At 22.2% G+C, this 21,191-nt stretch overlaps 2 protein-coding genes across 2 annotated transcripts; both read right to left on the reverse strand.

The window, feature by feature from the left end:
• Nucleotides 1–4,806: 4,806 nt before the first annotated feature.
• LOC129608276 (glucose 1,6-bisphosphate synthase) lies at nucleotides 4,807–7,204 on the reverse strand. Its single transcript, XM_055519676.1, has one exon. The coding sequence runs from the start codon at nucleotides 6,944–6,946 to the stop codon at nucleotides 5,117–5,119; it is 1,830 nt and encodes a 609-aa protein (XP_055375651.1). The 5' UTR covers nucleotides 6,947–7,204; the 3' UTR covers nucleotides 4,807–5,116.
• Nucleotides 7,205–7,752: 548 nt separating this feature from the next.
• LOC129608277 (mitochondrial translation release factor in rescue) lies at nucleotides 7,753–8,232 on the reverse strand. Its single transcript, XM_055519677.1, has one exon. It carries the CDS (start codon nucleotides 8,212–8,214, stop codon nucleotides 7,768–7,770), a length of 447 nt encoding a protein of 148 aa, XP_055375652.1. The 5' UTR covers nucleotides 8,215–8,232; the 3' UTR covers nucleotides 7,753–7,767.
• Nucleotides 8,233–21,191: the final 12,959 nt, after the last annotated feature.

The raw sequence follows: 21,191 nt of genomic DNA on the forward strand, positions 1-21,191 counted from the left end.
AAAAAAAGTAAATAATGGGAAAAAAATACCTTTTTTTTATTGTTTCCTGGATATCAATTTTATATATCATTGAAATGGCTTTATGTACAACTTAAAAATGCAAAAAAAAAAGTATATATCTACCAAAATTATAAATAAAAATTCCATTATTTTATTGAAAAATCGAATATATATATTTTATCTTATAAATTGCAAAAACTTGATTTTCAATAAAAAATATTTTTTATAACAATACTATTATAAAATATGTAATTTTTATGCGCAGGTAATATTTTACATAATTTTCTGGAAAAACATCATAAGATGCTACTAATCGTTATGCATAAAATCATTAATTAAAAATCAAACATTTAAAGTTAATATTATAATTTTATAATTAAAATTTTCTTTTATACATAAATATGTTATGTTGTTTTCATTATGATGACTATAATTAAATAATTTTGTTAAATATTTTTCAAAAAGATTTTAAAGTTTTAAAAACAGTATTTTGTTTTTTTTTTAATTATGATTTTATTTATTTAACAATATTATAAATTTTATCATATTTAACAAATAAAAATAAATTTTTATTGTTAACCATTTTTTTTTTTTTTTTGTAAACTCAATATTCAGTTCAGCTTCTCAAAATAAAAACTCATTAAAATATTTTTTATTCTGTTCAATTCTCAAAATAATTTAGATATAAATATTCATAACTTGTGTACGAAATATGTTAAAGAAGTATGTAAATTTAAAAATTAAAATAATTTTGCAATAAATTTCTTTTGTTTTTTAGAAATTAATCTGGTTGAAAAATCAATTTTTTTTTTTATTATTTAAATGCAAAATATAAAATGATTGATAAATTGCATATTTATTGTTGATTTTAATTACAATTAGCAAAAAAAAATTTATTAACATTTATTACGCTTTTTTCATCAAAACTTTTATTGCTACTCTCAAAGTTTCAATTTCTGTCGTTGTTATAAATTTTTGTATTAACAAAAAAAAAAAGTTCTCATCAATTTTGTTCGTTTTTTTTTTTTTTAATTTTTAAATTTTTAAGAATCTCGCTTTATAAATAAGTAAATTGACTTTTTAAACAATAATGTATTTGGTATTAGGTGGATATATATCTAAAACACTATTATATATAATTTTGGATAGATAAAATATATATTTTTATAAAATGAAATAGAAAAAAAAAGAGAAACAAAAATATTTTTAAAATTCTATTTGATATTTTTTTTTTTATTAACAATCAAATACTGTATAACTATGAGAATAAGAATATTTGATTTCATTAAAATACTTTAACAATATGAAAAAAATTAATAATATAGATAAATTTATACATGTAAATAAAAAAAAAAATTAATGAAAATTTCTCACTTATTTCAATTGAATTGAAACTCCCTATTAGTATATTTAGTATAAAAAAAAAATGAAAAACAAAAAAAAAACGGAAATTAATCTAGAAAAACCGTAAGGACAACGAAATTTAAAAAAGAAATATTTTAAGATTAATTTAATATATGATATAAACAACATTTTGTTTTTTAAATATTATAAATATTATTATTGCTAAAATTACATAATATTATAATGCGACATAATTTAATTAAAAATTATCTCTATTTTTGAATGATACAAATTTTTGGAACCTCCCTAAATTTTTATAATTCGTGTGATTGTTATTATAATAAATAATGTGTATAATATTTAATCTGCATACATAATTTATGATTTATATAATTTAATCCTAAATATATGAATTTATTTACGTAACACATTAAATAACCAGTGAACTATTTTTTTTTTTTTATTAGCTTACTTTTCTAATGTTTTTCCTAATTTTTTTTTAACATAAAATTTTTTACTAAAGTACATGTACAACTGAATTAAATTTTCCTAAAATACGTAAAGAACCGAAAATCAAAAAATTTCAAATTGAATTTCCAAATAAATAAATTAAATGTATTATTTTTATGTTTATTACTTATCAAATATATTCAAAATAAAAATGTGAATTTTATTTTGTATTGAAAAATTTTAAATATCTGAAAAACAAGAAAAACGGAAACACGAAAAGATAATCATTTTTTCACTTTTTTGAGTTGTTAATAACAAAGTAATTAACAAATTTAATGAAAAAAATTAATATTAAATTGATTTGCTTAATTTTTTTTAAAATAAAAAATTCATACTTTATGTTTTGTTTACAAATTTATCTTTTTTCAAAATCATCGTTCATATTCCTTAAAACATATATATACATAATTTGACGAGAATGTGAAATTATTATTGAAAAGGCATAAAATTTTTAAGAAATTTTATTTTTAAAACTACAAACCTAAATAATATCGGAACAATATCCGATCACTTGAAATCAAATTATGTTATTGATAATATGAATAAAATATCTCATTCCAAATTAAAATAGACACATACATAACACATGTCCCAAGTAAGTTGAAAATTACGTGTTAAATAAAATATATCTAATAAATTAAAAATATTTTTCTTTAAAAATTTTTTTTCAAAATTAGAGTTAATATTCCTCGTATCTTTCAACCCAATGATTTTTATGATCCAATGATTGTTCTTATTTTTTTTTTTTTAAATTATGTTTTATTTTTTGAACAATAAACGAATATTACAATATACATTATATGTAAATGCATCATATAATTATATTTTAATTAAAAATAAAATATATGTACGCAATTTTTGCATTTTAACTGCCAAACGAGAGCTATGTAAATATACTTATATTAAAATTATATAAAAATATATACATACATAATATAACTATATTTAAAAAAAAAAAAAAGAAACAAAGAAAAAGTCCGATTCATAACAATAAAAAAATAAATTTAATTCACACACACATAATGTTAAAAATCAAACACACTAAAATAAAATAATTAAAATGAAAATTATAACTATTATTTATAACGGTATATAAAAATTATAATACAATTATACTGTTATTTATAACACGAAGAAAAAAAAATCAAAAAACTGTTAGTACATATATAAGAAAACCTATATAGTTAAAAAAAAAACGTATGAAGGAATGTAAAAAAATATTAATTTTTTTTTTATTATTATTCTTATTAATAATTATATTATTATTATTTTTTGGGTAAATAAAAAAGAAAAACAAAAAAAGAAATAAAATGTGGTTGCTCTATTTTGATGTTATATAAGAAGATAATTATATAAAAAAAAAAACAAGAAAATAATTAAATTTATAAAAAAAAAATCGAAAAAATTATTAAAATATAAAAAAAAAACATGAAAAAGAAATGTAATGAAACCATATACTGCTTTTCGTTCATAAAATACCATTATATACATACGTGAAAAACAAAAAAAAAAAGTTTTTAAAAACTCAAAAAAAAAAAAAAATAACAAGTATAAAATAAATAATACTGTAAAAAAATAAAAGAAAAAAAAAACAGAAAAATTAATAAAAATGAAAAATCGAAAGAATCCAAGAAAACGTTAATAATTTGTTGCTTTTTAATATTCTAATAAAAAAAAAATATTCATAAAAAAATTTAAACTTAAAAAAACAAAGATAAAAAACGTATTCTTATATTTTGTGTAATGAATAAAACAATAAAAAAGAAACAAAAAAGATACCCAAATAATGTACTTTATATAAATATTACATAAAAAAATATAAACCATATATATACATAAATATATACATATATATACTATATATAAAAATATAAAAAAAAATATGAAAATTATAAGCATATTATATTTAATAAAAAAAAAATATAAAAATATTAGCATAAATTAAACCTTTGAATAAGGAAAATATTAAAAATTTAAATGAAAAAGAAAAAATAAAGTAAAAAATATAAAAAAAAAAATTAATAAAAATATAAAAAGCGCGATTATAAATAAAGGTGTATTTAAAAAAAAAAAAAGAACAAAAAAAAACTAATTATTTTATTTTTCATTTTTTTTCTTTCTGTCTTTTATGTATACATTAGGTACCTTACCACCAAATTTCGAATTTGTTTTAATAAAAGGCTGATACCTTTGACTGAATACACATGACACAATTTACAACCCATATAATTCCAAATTAAAGTACTTAAGTTCTAAATTAAATCCTCAAAGTATTTTTACATAATGCTTACAAATCTACGAGAAACCTGAATTTTTTAACTTATCAGATTTGTAGCATACTCAATTAATTCTACAAGATCCAATATAATTTTTCTACTATACCCTTCTTTTAATTTAAAGTTATTTTGTAGTAGCTATAAGAAAAAAAAACTTAAATATTCTTTTAGACCACTTTGAATTTATCCAACGTACCTTATATTAAACCCTAATTTAGAAATGAATTATCAAAAATCCCCTTTCTAGTATAGAATATCAAATTTCAATACAAATTTTATTAATCTAAAAATGATGAATACGTCTGACAAAATTCAATATGTATGAGAAATAAAATCTATGTTTTATTGTCACAAAATTCAAAATTGGACCAGGTTATTTTTTACTACAACTATATTGACAAAAATTACTAATTTTCTGCGAACATTTCGATATGGTTTTATTTGCATAAGTAAAAAACTACAAACAAATTGCTCAAATAAAAACTTCTTTTAAATACAAGTTTCTTTAAGAATTGTAATTTTATTTGTAATTTTCTCTAATGTGCAATATTGTCAAACAAGTAAAACTTATTTCAAATTTAATAAAATTTCACAAATAACAAATTGCATGTTGTTAAATATAAACATTCAAATATATCTTTTGATATGAATATAAAATTTTTAATAAACAAAAACATTTTATACTCACGATAAAACAATTTATTTTTACATATTTAATACATATATTAAATAATTTCTAAGTACATATATTAAAATTAGAAAAAATATAAAATACAATCGCTGTAATTATAATTTATAATAGTTTCAATTATAAAATGAAAATTATTTATCCATGTACATATATGTATGCAGGTATGCATAATGTAAAAAAAAAAAATTAAAAAAATATTTTTGGTTTTAACATTGTTATCTTTAAAGGAAAATTCAAATCACTCAATGAAATCATAGTTTTCTTTTTGTTTTTTTCTTTTAAACAATAACAACAATTAATTATCAGATCGTGGAATCAAATTATTTAATTGCGGTTGCAACATTTCTTTAACTGTTTTTTCAACTACATCGGCTAATATCAATTTTAGTTTATTCCAGTCATCTTCTTCTGGTTGAGCACACATTTCAGCATAATATTTTATTTTTGGTTCAGTTCCACTTGTCCGTAAAGTTAATACAACTCCATTTTCAAATGTAAATGTAATCATTTGTGTGCTACTACTTGATGGTAATTCTGCTTTTCCATTTGATTTGGCAGTATCTATACCAGTAGTCAAGTCTCTTATATATTTTATATTGTATTCACCAATTGCCTTTGGATAAGAATCGGGTTTATTGTCAAAATTTCTAATCCTTTCAAATATAGATTTGATAGTTTTTGGATCATAGCAAAATAAATATGAGGTAATTGTGTAATGAAAACCATATTTTTTGTATATTTCATTCAATTGGTCTTGCAAAGTTTTATTACCATTTGCATTGAGGTAACAACACATTGTAGATAATAGTACAGCGGCACTAACTCCGTCTTTGTCTAGTACATTTGTTGAAAACATAAAGCCTATAGCTTCTTCAAATGCAAATAATACTTTTTTCTTAGCTTCCATTAATTCAACTGATCTATTTCCCATCCACTTGAAACCAGTTAACGTTTCTATGAAATTAAAACCTTCCACTTTAGCCATAGAATGTAAAATTTTTGAGCTTACAGTACTAGCCAAAAAATAGCAATCTTTCAGAGTATCTTTTGAATTTTCTTCTAAGTAGCACTGAAGCGCCCACCAACCTAAGAGAGCACCAAGTTCATTACCTGTAAATATTTTCCATTCTCCTGTTTCAGTATTTTTTTCTGCACAAGCTAAACGGTCAGCATCTGGATCATTTGCCAAAATAACTCGTAAACCTTCTTTTTCAGCCAATGCAATCGAAAGTACTAAACATTCTTTACCTTCCTCCGGATTTGGAAATTTTACTGTTGGAAATTCAGGATCTGGTGAGCACTGCTCAATTACAGCCACTGGTTCGTTTAATTGAGAATGTTTGAAAGCCTCTTGAATTGCTGGATATCCAACACCATGCATGGCAGTATAAATGAATTTCATTTTGCTATTTTTATTCAAGTTAAAATAATTTTTTGGTATAATGGATACCAATTTTTCAACATATAATTTACACAATTCATCATATGGATCCTTCACAAGTGACGATTTCAATAAAGACAAATCCCATGATGAATCAAAGGGTTCTAAATTATTTAAAATACTACTTTGTATGTTTTTGTCATGAGGTGGAATGATTTGTGCTCCATTTGACCAATAAACTTTGTATCCATTATCATCTTTTGGATTATGTGATGCTGTGACCATTACACCCGCGAAACACTTTTTATTGATTATACCAAATGGAACAAATGGTGTTATAACCATTTTACTATATAAATAAACTGGAATGCCGGCATTTACAAATATACATGCAGAAAGTTCTGCAAAACGTTTGCTATTGTATCTTCCATCATAACCAAAAATAATACCCTTATTAAGTTCATCTTTTTCAAAAATTCTTTTCACATAATCACATAAGCCTTGTGCTGTTTGAATAATAACAAGATCATTCATTGAATTAAATCCAGCTTGCATACGACCTCTTAAACCTGCTGTACCAAAAGTTAAACGATTACATAGTCTATCCTTTAATGTTTTCCATTCTTGTTTTTCCACTAATGAATTTATTTCTTCAATTGTTTTTTCATTTTTATCCCAATTAAGCCATTGCTCAATTTTACTTTCAAGTTCAGAACAATTGGAACCATAATTTTTATTCACCATGATGTCTTTATTTTATTATTGAAAAATCGATAGCAAAAATTATGCAAAATTACAAAAACAAATACAATTTCGATTTCGTATTGTACTTTCTCGTCTATTTACGTTTCAATTTTCACAATGAATAATTTAGTGCACATATGTATGTATGTACTTCTAAAACACACCCTTCAACTAAATAATTAGATTCTATTTACTTGTCATTGAAGAAGAGCTGAAACGTTTGTTCTAATCAACAAAAGCTCGTGACTTCTATATAGTTATAAGGTTAATGATAAATTGAATTTTATTTACGATTATGACTTATGTTATACCAAAAAAAAAAAGGAATAAAAAAAACTTCACCCCACCGCTTGAAATAATAATGTCATTAATAACAATATAATTAAAGTAGTTAAAAAAAAATAACTTGTACTAAAAAAAAGTAGGTATTTAAGTTGTTGATAAAAAGTTTTTTTTTTTGAATAATAATTATGATATGTTGCCCTTTTTTAAATATTAATTTTTTCATCGTTTATTCAGAAGTATTTATTGAAATTTAACGGTACGGTTTGATGTTCAGTGGTTTCTTAGCACTTATATTTTACAGGTGACATGCAAGTACTTATTTTACGATATATACATATGTATGTAACAAAAGTTACAACCCTGCAAATTTTAAGAATATTTTTCAAATTTTTTATTCAAAATCAAAGTTTTACGAAAGTTATTTATTGAACCTTCGTATACTAACATTTATATTCTTTATATATTATTATGTACATATATACTATTAAAACTACAAAATTTTATACTGTGTATATTTATAGTTTTATTTGCAATTATTAATCGTTTCCTTCATTTTTTTTCCAAATCTCTTTCATAGCTTCGATTTTTTTTCGACGTTGAATTTTTTCATTCAATTTTTTCTGTGAAATAACTTTTTCTTGTGCGTCAATAGAATTTTCACCATTATAAAGTATATCTAATTTATTCAATAGAATTTTTCTGGCTTCTTTTCTATTTTCAGTAAGAGAACGATGTATATGACATTTAACTACTATTTTCGTTGGTATATGTTTTAGAACAACTGCGTTTGAAGTTTTATTAACAGCTTGTCCACCAGGTCCTGAACCACGCACATGCATTTCTTCTAATTCTGATTCTATTAATTTCGGATATTTAGAATAGTCTAATGTTTTTTTAAAACGTTGTGGTATATTAAAAATTGAAATTTCAGATGTTAAAATATTTTTTACATAAATATACTTGTTTATTTTATTTAAAAACATTATTTTGGTTTAAATGAAATTCTTTACTTAATCACTTTGTAACTTATAAACATAAACATCAATCAACTGTTTAATATTTCGTCTGCTGAGAAATGAAACAGTGTATAAAAAAATATATAGTTTCGAGTAAATTGCATTTAAAGTTTTTTGAAAATTTAAACTTACGTTTATGTTCTAAAAAGTACATAAAGCTTTTTATATAAGTTATTTTGAAAGACAACACCAAATTTTTAAAGCTTTTAATAAAACATTACCGCTTTTAAGAAATTATAGATTCACATGGATCATAGTAAATTGTGGTTTTGAAAGTTTAGAGTACCTCTTACACTGTTTTAATTTTGAGGATAATTGTATGAAATAAGTTATACACTGTTTCATTTTATTTTTTTTGTATGGTATACACCATTTCATTTTTATTCATACACTGTTTTATTTTTAACATAAAGTTTATTCAATCATTTATTTCGACACACAAAACTTTTTTTATTCAATATATTTTACCAAAACAGAAATAAAACATAATATTCAAAAATCAAAATATCAACTTTCCAAAAATTTAATAATGCTTAACTTTACAAAAAAAAATTATATGTTTTGTAAGTGTCGATTTTATCTTCGGAATAATTTGGTTCATCTAATAAATTTTTATGTGCTAATTTCTCTGGCAGATTTTGTCCCCCACAGCAATCTGAATACAAGATGACGTGCTCGACTGTAATAGGTAGTGTTTGAAGATGCTTTAGTAAAATTGAACCAACTTCATCAGAACCTCGTTCACCATTAATTTCCATCCAAAAGTTACAATAGCCTTCTTTAGTCACGAAGTCATACAAAGTTAAATTGTATGATGCAAATTTTCTTGTATAATAAAATGAACTTACATTCGACCAAGGAGCGTACTGAACCAATTGCAAATCAAAAATGTAAACCTTAATTTTGCTATTATTCGTGGCCTTACTATTATCATTTTCTGTTTCATCTCGTGCATCATTTTTGTTATCTAAATGTTTTTTGTACTCCTCTTCTAACAGAGATTTATCCTCGGCATTTTTACATTGTTCGCATTTCTTACAAGCGTCTTTTTTGGGTACATGAAATGAGTAGTTGAATCTTGTATTAAAAATTCTTCGGTACGTATATTCGCTAACTTTATTTTCTGGGTGTTTTTCTTTATATAGATCGTACATTTTTTTTATGCTTAAATTGCTAGCTAAATATAGTTTTTTTGGGTTTTTTGTAGTATAATGAGACTCAACAATAGAAAAAGACTTTATATGTTCTTTGATGGAGTTTTCAATTTCAGGATCAAGTGTTTTGCATTGTTTTGTGAACCGCGTCGATCTTTTTCCACTGCTATGTTTGCTTTTTCCTTTTTTTTTACATGCATCAGAGCTCCATCAGAAATATTCAATGTTGCAAGATAAAATATTTGCAAATGGTTTTATCATTTAGTTCATAACTATAAGTAAAATTTCTTCTAGAATTTCCCGATAACTTTCTTTTACACATTTTGTGAGAAACTGTATGCTTAATAAATAACCGTTGTTTCCCATAATCGCTCAGTTGCCAAAGCGATTTGTTAATACTAATTCGGGTATCTTCTGTAAACTTTTGCATGCATTCAAACTTGCAACTGCATACTACAGCTTTTGGGTCCCTTGGGTTTTTTAATTTACCATGCTTAGTCAGATATTGTTGTCCAGAATTTCGCACAATTTCCTATGATTTTGTATCCATAATTTTTCATTCTTTTGCCGCTTTCTAACATTTTTCGTGCTTTCTCCTACTTCTACATTTTCCTCCGCAATTTCTGTTGATTCTTCAACTGTTTCTATTGACACAAAAGCACTATGACCTTCCACGGATTTTGTGTTATGATTCCTGGCAACATTTTCATCGTTCTCGTCACCTAACGGTTTGTAGTCGTCGTCCGAACCTGCAGAAAATTCTGGTAAAGATGGTTCTGAAAACTCTTATTTATTTTCACTATCTTCCGATCAACTCAAACAAATTTTACACAATAAGAACATGTCAATCTTTTGTATACACTGTTTTAATTGCATGGTTTGTAAAATAAAGTAATTGCTGATTAAAAATTGCAAAACAGTGTATGAAGCAATATGAAACAGTGTATAATATTCATACACTATTATAAATTTTAATTCAACGAAGAAATATTTTTTTGCAAAAAATTAAAACAGTGTATCAAAGGCCTACGTTGTTTTATATTATTAAAATTTTGGAAAATTTTCGAATAAAATGAAGTAAAAGCAATATGCACTATTTCATTTAGTAGTGAAATCAAAAATTCTCAGCTCAATTTTCTAATAAAATAGTGTATAGGTTTATTACACTGTTTCAGTTTTTACTAAAAAATTAGGGTCTGGAAATAAAACAGAGTGAACACATTATACACTATTTATTTACAAACTTTTTTGCTCAAATGAATTATACACTATTTTCGTTTTCCTTTAAAAACCCTATCGCAATCAATATGAAGAGTTACTTAATATAGTTGTACTTATGAAATCGACTACGGGGAATCCAATGGTGATAAAATCAGAAAACAGTGTATACGCATCATACACTGTTTCATTTCTCAACAGACGATTTATTGTCATATGATACATTTTGACAATTTGTGCAAAAAAAGAGATGGAACATATTTATTTTAATAATTACGAATACGTATATAAAATAAAATTATGTGTTAATGTAAAATTTGTAAGTCCACTCACAAGAAAAAAAATTAAAATTAAATGTTGAATTTTAATTCCTTGCAACCAGCACATTTTTCATTCCGTTCTTTTATAAAGTTCCTTTTATAATGCTACAAAAAAGCATGTAAAACTAAATTATTAATAAATAATAAATCATCCAAATTTACGAATAGGATAAAATATACGAAATACGATTAAGAAATAAAATATACGATATCGGTAAAAAATATACGAAATAACGTGATTTTAACGAGAATCATACATATAAATACTTCTAGTCTGATGTCAATCACATTTGTCACATCAGATTTATTGTCAGATTTTCAAAAAGTGACAATTAATTTTTTATGAGAGTTTGAAATTTGGAATAGCAATCTATGGATTTTTGCTAAAATTTTTATTGCAAGATTAACAAATTCTGTACTATATAACCTTTAGTCTGATATATAAAGAGTCATCAAACTGGTAGTTTCGTATATATGCGGTTCACACCTTAAAACTTGAGTAAAAATCCACTGAGCTTTTTTTCACAATGTCAAAGTATAATCTTTTGTTAAAATTAATACGACTTGCAAATTTAAATTAAAATATTTGGTGAAAGGAGAATACTTGGTTAACATTTAATTTTGACTAACAAAGAGACCCTTTGATTCAAAAATCAAACTAAAATTATAGCATTACAAATAATATTATGAATTAAAATTTTTATATTTTGCTATAATATAATTTGTAGTGTGTAATAATGGAAAATTCTGAACGTTCTCATTTATTTTGACATATTTCGATAAATTGTCAAAATGATATGTCAATTATATTAAAAAAAAAAGAAAAAAAATAATGAAAAAAAAGGCTTTGTGGTGGCTCTCCAAGTCTCCAGTTAGTTCGCTTTTGAGAAATATATTTTTTAATACAATTATTTTCCCAATTGTCTTTAAGAATATTTTTTGTGTTTTAATCAAATTGTGTGCGTATAATTTATTGAAAAAAAATATATATAATATATTTGTATATTAATTGTGATATTCCAAATTGTAACACGAAGGTAAGATATATTTAATTATTTTTAGTTTTATATTAAGAATTTTTATTCTGTGAAAGCATAATATAATTCAGTTTTTTATATTCGATAAAATTTGTTCTAATTGTGCATACATACAAACTTTTTATTATATTTTAATATTTACCTATAGTATACATAAATATGTGTCATATTTACTTAAAAGACCGGTATAATTATACAAAATGGTTTTAATAACATTTTGTAAAAAAAAATCCATGAATTTTTGATATAATTTTTTTTTTAATTTAATACATATTTGATATTTTTATCTGAGTCATTGACTATTTTAAAGAATTACATACTTATATGAATGGAAATGAAGTATGTAGCGACCTCTCGAAAATTCAAAAATAAAATTTTAATGATTGTATTTTTAGTTACCACCTCTCCAAATTGAAATTTTTCCATTATTTTATACTTTATAAAATAAGAATGAAATAAGCTATCAAAAAAATTTTGCAAAAAAAAGTTGGAAATTATGTTAAACATAAATGTGTACATCCTAAATGAATAGAAATATTTTTAATATCTTATCAAATAAAATCAAAAAAAAAAAAAAGGTAAAGTTTGATAAAAAATTTTTCTCTGTAAAAAAAGAAAATTTGATTTAGAATAAAATTTTCATAAAAAAAATATTAATTTATTCACTTGAATTTAACAGAGTGTATCGTAAATAGAGGAGAAGTTGCATACGTTTTCAAATTTGTACTTTTTTTTGCATTGTTTTTTGCATTAGAATTTTAAAATGTTAAAAGAAAAAATTATTGTGCTATTATTCATAGTATATGAATATACTTACATATATGTATATATTATAATCTACAAACTACATAATATGTAGGTACATACATACATACATAAGTATGTATTTCACGTTTAAAAAGTAGAAATAAGAACAATGTACGATAAAAAACAGTTTATATTATATAATGAAGGTTGCCAAATAGAAGAAGCAAAATTACTCGATTTCTCAGATTCTTTTACAGCGCAATTATATGACTTAGTCTTTCAACACGGTTAATTGTTAATTTACCTTAACGAGCCTTTTCATTAGATTGAAACTAAAATAAAGTTTAAATAATATTTAAGTGTGAGTGACTATGTTGATCAACATGTTTTCAATGTGTTTCAATGTTTACAAAAATCATAGGTAATTTAAATTGAATTGTTGGATGGGGGCAGGATTAGAATATACATTAAAAAAGAATTTAAAATAACTTTACTCAAATAATGATAAAAAAAAATTGCAACAAATATTTTTTTTAAAATAAAATTTTTATTTATCAAAATTAAAAGCTTTGGATTTATGAAAACTAAAGTTACCCGAAGAATTCAACTCGAATATTTAAAATACGCCAGTTTTGGTGAATTACTCCAGGTTTGGCAACCCTGAACATAAATAATAAACTAGATATATACATACATATATAGTCGCTCGTACTATAGATTTTTATAAAAAGATTTTTTTTTTTAAAAAGTGCTTCTCTATAGAAAATCAGTAATCCATGCGTAAATTTTCTGAATGCAATTTTTAAATTTTCTTCTTTGATTATGCATTTCTTATGTAAAAATTTTTCATTATCTAGATATTACAAGAAAGAGAATAATTAATTAAGTATATTGAGAATTGGTTTATGATGCTTAAAATCGTCAAAAAAAAAGAAAACCTCTGGATAAATTTTTAATAGAAAATAATAGATTAAAGAATATACGTAGTGAGCTTTTAATTATATAATTAGATTAAAAATATAAAAGATTAGAACAACAAATGAAAATGCTTTTTCATAATCAAGTTGGTATACACCTAGTGTATAAGTAAATGTGGTAAGGTACACGGTTTGCAAAAGAAAATTTCTTTGCGAAATTTTTTCAATGAAATTTAATATTTGCACATCTAATTAAATTGAAAATTATTTAAGAAAAATTTCTTTATTTGAATAAAAGGTATGATTTTGTAAAAGCTTTTATTTAATTAAATATTTCGAAGTCACAATAAATTGAATGAAAAGAAAAATGAGTGTAAGACAAAAACTAACTACCTTTCTTTAAAAAATTAATGTGTGATAGATAGCTGGGTTATTGCTTTTTCACTTTGAAACATTTTTAATAATGATACCGAATTTTTTTCTATATAAAATTCCACAATTGCAATTATTTGTGGCAGTTTAATTTTTGACAACAAAACAGAGTTATAAATTAACAAAAATATGAATAATAAAAACAATAATGACAAGCATCTAAATTTATGAAAGCAAATAAACGGTACGTTCTATGCAATATTGTAGATAATTAACAATTATATCTGATTTCCTGAATTCAACACTTTTTCTGATCACCGATTCTACAATACGATATATATTCCGACATAATTCAATATTCCCACATAATTCAATTCTAACATTCACAATAAACTTTTATTACTAAATATGTAAATGAAAGTGTTATATTGAAAATATGTCGCAATTTTCGATAACAAAAATAAAATTTTTATTATCTACAATATTATCGCTATATCCCGTGATGTCAAATATACTTTCTTATATTCAGCTTTTGAGAAACACTGATAAAATCGAATAAATGACCAACAAAAAAGTAACAAAATTTAAAATGAAGAAAATAATCGAATTAAAATTAAAATTTTATAGTTTGATATACATATATATATACGCTACATATGTATGTTACAATGTATTTAGTAACTTGTTAAAGTATTTTGATGGTGCATTGGATTTTACTATAGATTATAATATTGTATTTATTCCTTGTTTTTCCGTTGTACTTTTTAATAAAGAGTAAAAGCATTTTTGCTGCTTTTTGCTTTATTAAATTCTATTACAACCATCACTCAATTAGTAAATTTGTATGTTAGGTTGTTTGGCTAAAACGAGAATGTAAAAAAAAAAAAACTAAAAAAAAATATTATTTCTTCTAATTGAAAGAGGAAATATCTTCCGTTTCAGAAAAATTTCCGGCAAAAATAAAACAAACAAGAACGTTATTAGTTTTCCTCTATTAATTTTGTTTAATATTATTTTTCTTTTATATTACAAATATTATTTTAATTACTACTAATTTTGGAAATTTTCCGAACCCTCAACTCAAATATTATTATTTCTTTTAATATAGAGAAAACAATTTTTTTTTTGTTTTTTGAAAATATTAAGCGGATGAAGTTGTAACTAGCATTAGATTGAAATTTTATAATAAAAATAACATTTTTATTTTTTGTTCTACTTTAAATATTTGTAGATAAAAAATATTTTTTGTTATTGTTTAAATACGCATGTTAAATTATTTGTGAAAAGAAAAACTAAAATCAACTCAAAAAATGTTTGTGTATTTAGTGATTATTGAATGAATATAAAAATTTCCCCTTTTTATTAGGATGATAGCTCTTTCTCAATTTTAATAAATGTACATACATATGTATATATATAAATTTTTGAAAGGATGAAAAAATTTTCAATGGGTTCCACTTATAGTATTCGTACTCGTATGTAGGTATAACACGTATAAAAAATTTAATATAATTTGTTAACATAAGATTTGTAAAATATAGTTTTTTAATGATGAGTACAGGAGGATTAATTAAAAGGATGAAAGTACAGCTAGCTTTCTTCCTCAAATAACTCTATAAAAGAAATGTTATCCCAATAAAATTTATACAGATCCCAAGTATAAGTTGGAATCTGTAATGGTTCAAATTGTAAACCAAAAATTTTTCATAATAAATAATCAAAGTTCTAAAGTAACTTTTCTACTAAAATAGAAGAGTTACTCTTCCACATTTAAAAATAAATTTTATTTTTTTTCTTAAAATACTCTTTCACATTTAAATACACATTATTTAAAAATTTTAGAGAATAGAATTTTAAAAAACAAATTATGTTATAAATAATAAATAACGTCCAGTGCAAATTATAAGCAAAACGCTTTTTTTTTTGCAAAGCAACAAAACTGTTTCATAAGCACTTGTATAAACTTTACAATTTTGTTTCCAAACTGATGTCAATTATACAAATAAATTTCATTACTTCGGGAAAAGTTTGTGAAATCCTCTGGGAAATTCTAAAACGTGAGGAAGGTTATGTGATTGCAACAAATTTTGAATGTTGAATTTTCGGTGGGAACGCACTTCTTCATAGTAGGAAAGCGTAAATAAACTACTTTTAGCAACCCTATCGGTCTGTCGGTTTGTGTGTGCCAGGATTAAAATAATGAATCTATAAATTTTTTTTTGAAAAGATAAGGGCCAAGTTTATTTTTTTTTTCTGGGTATGTTAACTAAAAATTTATTAGTGTCCTTACTATTGTTAAAAAGTGTTTAAAACGCATTTTCATAATCTTCTAGAATACTCTTGCTAATTTAGACAATACACATTGCGGTCGGTTATATGCTGACCACATCAGATTTTTTCAATTTTATGAATAAATAATTTTTTTTTTTCGTGAAAATTTATAATATTTATTCTTATGTTTCAACAAAATTTACAAAAAAAAATTTGGAAACTAAATAATTTATACAGTTTATTATTATGGTATTTTTAACTGAAAATAATAATATACTTATTATGTTATGCGCAAGTACAATGTAATTTCATTTAATAACTTTTTATATAAATGTGTACATACTTACATATTATTATATTTACATATACATATTTATTTTAGGAAAAAGCAATACATATTATTATTATATGTGTATGGATACATACATGCATACATATATATATCAAATAACATTATGAATGGAAAATCTACAAAAAAAAATGTATATATATATTTATACACATTTGTGGGTATATGTAGGAATTTCCTTTTCCTCACTTTATAATATGGAATAAAAATCCTTGTTATATACTTTTTTCTTTTCTTTTTTTTTTTGAATATTTTTCAAAAAAAAAATATATATATTTTTTTTCTGGTATAACCCAATCATCATTAGAAAAAGATTTTATCCTATAACGAATACGTGTACGTCCGCTTTATCCGAAAAAAAAAAAAAAATTATTCTTGAAATCTTGTTTTATTTGAAATTTTTATATTTGGTGTTTTTTTTTTTACATTGTAACATCAAATGTTAAAATGTATATAAGCATATTGAATATATTCCATTGTTTTTATTAAAATAAATAAATGTACTTGTTAACAATTAAAATTGAAAAATAAAAATAAATTTAATTTTTTTTATTTTGTTTTGAAATAGAAAAAATATTATAAGTATAAAAAAAATTTTACTCAAAATTATCAAAAAAAAAAAAAATAAATAAACAAATAAAAAATATAAGAGTTTTTTTTTTTTTGTAATGAATATTTTTGCAATAAATATTACATATGTATATAAAATATAAATGAATTGAATTAAATTTAAAAAACAAAAAATTGAAAAAAAAACCTCATATTTAATATGTATATATATATTTGTTTGTGTCAGTGTGTCATAGTACTTTCTTTAATATTATTAAAATAAATATTTAATTAATATAACAGATTCAAATATCTCTTTGAATATTATACAATTTGAGAAAAGAAAATAATTTATAAAATTTTAATATTAATATTTTACCTATACAAGAGAGTGAAATATTAAAAGTGAATGTTATGTACAAAAAATATTCACTGAGAGAAACTGTATAGTACTCGTATATGCTATACATAATGGGATTTATTTAAATGAAATTTCCCAAATGAACAAATTATAAGAAACACATTATAAGAAAAATAAATTTTTTTTTTTTTTTGTTAATAGGGCGATCAAAATTTTAAAAAAGCACATAAAGAACAAATTTTTTCTTTTCTGTTTTTGTTTTTTTTTTTAATTAATATTAAAAATTTCAATAAATTGTTTAAAATTAAAAATTTTATACAATTTCTTTATACTTGAATTTAATATTGTTTCCTGGAATTCGTATACGGTATTATTACTTGTGTGTGCCTTAGAATATTTTTGCACATGTAAAAGTATATCTATATACGAGTAGCTGCTATATTAAAATTGTACAAATACAAAAAAGGAAGAAAACGGGAAATTAAAAAAAAAAATTAATTTATAAAATTTAAAATTTCTATTTTAATTTTTAGATTTTGTTTTAGTTTGAATTTTTAAATAATATCCGCTATTATATACAGAAAAATTATTAAAATATAGGGGTATCCTTTGAGATCCCATAAAAATAGAGGAAAGAAAAAAAATTTAAAAATTATCAAAGAAATCCGGGCGTTAACTTGATGACCTATTTTTTTTTTTTTTTTTTTTTTGTTATCTCACTTATATATATATGTATGTATATATATGTATATTCATGTATACATTTGTAGCTTTTCTTTTCTATTTTAAATAAATGCTCTTCTTACATAAAAACGAGAGAAATAGTAAAAATAATAATATAAAAAACAGGTGGAGAAGGCACCGTTATATGTGCAACAAAGTATACAAAAAAAAAAAAAAAAATTAATATTTTTTTGTTAATTTTTTTTTTTTTTTGCCTCTCTTATTGTCATTACGAAAATTTCAAAAAAAAAAAAAAAGAATTAAAAAGTGTAATTTGAAATTTTCAAAATAAGTGAATGAAAATTTTTTAATATTTCAGTTTAAATTTTAATTAATAATATTGCGTGAATATTTTTAAAATAAAACAAAAAAAAAATTTGCAAATGCAATTTTATAATATTATATTTAAATTGTAAATTAAAAATTAAAAATTTTAAATATATTTAAAATAAAAGTTTAAAAAAATTTTTAACGAACATTTTCTTCATAACGACGATATTTTGATCGAAATTTAACTGATGTATTTGGAGTAGTACAATTATTGTTAATTATTATAAAATTTTAAAAGTATAAAAGAAAAAATATAACACATTTTTTATTTTTATTATACAAGATTATGAAACTTTTCGAATTTGAAATTAAATTTTTGGAATAGCCATAATATACTTTTGATTTTTTTAACAAAATTATATAAAATAACCATATTTAACTTGAGCTATATACGAGTATAAGATTTGTCTTTTAAATTTCTCATTAGGCCCATCCAAGTAACAGAAGCTAGTAGATTAATCGACATACTTATATACAATTAGATACAATTAGAATTACTGAATAATACAATTAGGTAACCAGAAAAATGTTTTTTACACTATAGTATATTGTGTTACATTTCTAACCAATATTTTTGTGATAAATGAATTAGAATTTAATATTATAATAAAATAATTTCATTAAAATTAAATGTACATATATATATATGTACAATACATTTCACACAAATTTATATTTAATTGTTATTTTTTTCTTTAAATGTGTTTTATAGCTTTGATTGTTGGAGTGTTCCAAGAAAAGTGATATTTTGAATTGTCATATTCAACGTTCTCAATTCGCCTAATAACTTTATTTTTTATCTCGTTTTTAGCCTATAACGTTAAATTTTTTTCTATAGATTGTTTAAAAGCATGTGTCCGTTCTTTTCTCAGTCATATTTTAAAACATCTTTAAAAGAAATAGTATTAATCGAGGTATGCTTGTATTGATTGACATATATCAAATAATGTTGATTTTTTTTTTTGTGAAAATTTTCAAACTTCGAAGGCGTTGTTCCAGCTTTAACCAGCTTTATATTACACATTATTCAGGAATTTCTTATTCACAACTCTATTCACAATATTATATTAATATTTAATTTATAAGAATTTGGTAAGAAAGGAAGATAACATAAGAATTATCAAGATTTCAGATTAAAAAAAATTATTCTATATATTTTTTTTTCTCGCCCCATCAAATAATTTTTAATTTCTCAATAGCAAAACTTCCAAAAAAAAACAAAAAAAAAATTACGGTTTGAATATGTATAACAATATGAAAAATTTTTTTTTTAGATTTAATTCGGATTTTTCACACATATCTATCTACTTATAGGTCTTAAATTGTATAAACTATTTTTATAATAAGAAATTTATGTAGATACTTACAATATGGTATTGTATACATACATACATATATGAACCTTATATAGACGTTAGGTACCTGTTGTTAAAAGAATTTCATTTAAATATTTAATCAATTAAATAATAAGCTATATACATATATATTTGTATGTATGTACATAATCCCCTACAAACATATGATGCATACATAACACACATTTTTAAGGCAAAATAATAATATCAAAGTTGAAAAATTCTTTTTATATAAAAATTTCAATTTTTTTTTTTTTTTAATATGAAAATCATCTTACGTACATTTATGTACAGTTTTAGTGAAATAATAATGTTATACGACAAGTATATAACATTATTACATGTATGTAAATAAATATATTTGTATACGTTAGTCATGAATAATAAATGTATGTACATGTATTTTTAGAAATTTTCTCTTATTTTTCTTATACAATTTTGATCCTGTTCTTTTTTTTTGTTCTCAGTTTTCTTTTTCTTTATCCTTCTTTTTATTACTGAGTTTTTTTTTTCAAAAATAAAAATTTACAAAGAAAAAAGGAGAAAAAAAAATGAAAAAAACTTGAAATGAAAAAGGAAACCATGCAATTTGGAAAACAAAAAAAAAAAATTAAAATGCATAATATTTATAAGCATTCTTTGTATGTATAAGTAAATGGAAAATCTTAATTTGCAATGTGTTTGCAATGTGCAAGTAATTTGAGTTGATTGACCTAATAATACAATGTGTGTACTATGATTCGGGTTGAATCTGTTTTGTGTAGATTGTGTTAAAAAAATAGTTTTCATTTCTGAATTTTTTTTTCAATTTTTCAATTTTATTTCAACAACATTTTATTTGACATTGTAACATTGTATAAGATTTTCAAAGAAAAAAAAAAATGTTTGATATTTTATAATAAAAATTAATGTCATACACATATACATATCTACCGGGCCAGCAAGCTCAGAGAGCAAATCAAATATAAATTTCAAATTTATATGAAGTTTAAATGGAAGGTGTGTCGGAATTTATTTGTGTGAAGCAAAGGATTAATATTTTTGGCTCCACTGATTGATTTAAAATTTAAATTTGCAAAAAATTAGAAATATTCAATTTTTAGCTCAGACAACCTTTCTTGTCTTCCAAATGGAAGTCAGTACCCTTCCATTTACAGAGTAAAATTTTTGAATAAATAATAGAATTTAAAAAATAAATTGAAGAAACAAATAATAATTGTAAACTAGTAGATGGCTCTTAA

The sequence above is a fragment of the Condylostylus longicornis genome, unplaced genomic scaffold, assembly GCF_029603195.1.
Source record: "Condylostylus longicornis isolate FDR11 unplaced genomic scaffold, ASM2960319v2 ptg000031l, whole genome shotgun sequence".
Taxonomy (NCBI): Eukaryota; Metazoa; Arthropoda; class Insecta; order Diptera; family Dolichopodidae; genus Condylostylus; species Condylostylus longicornis.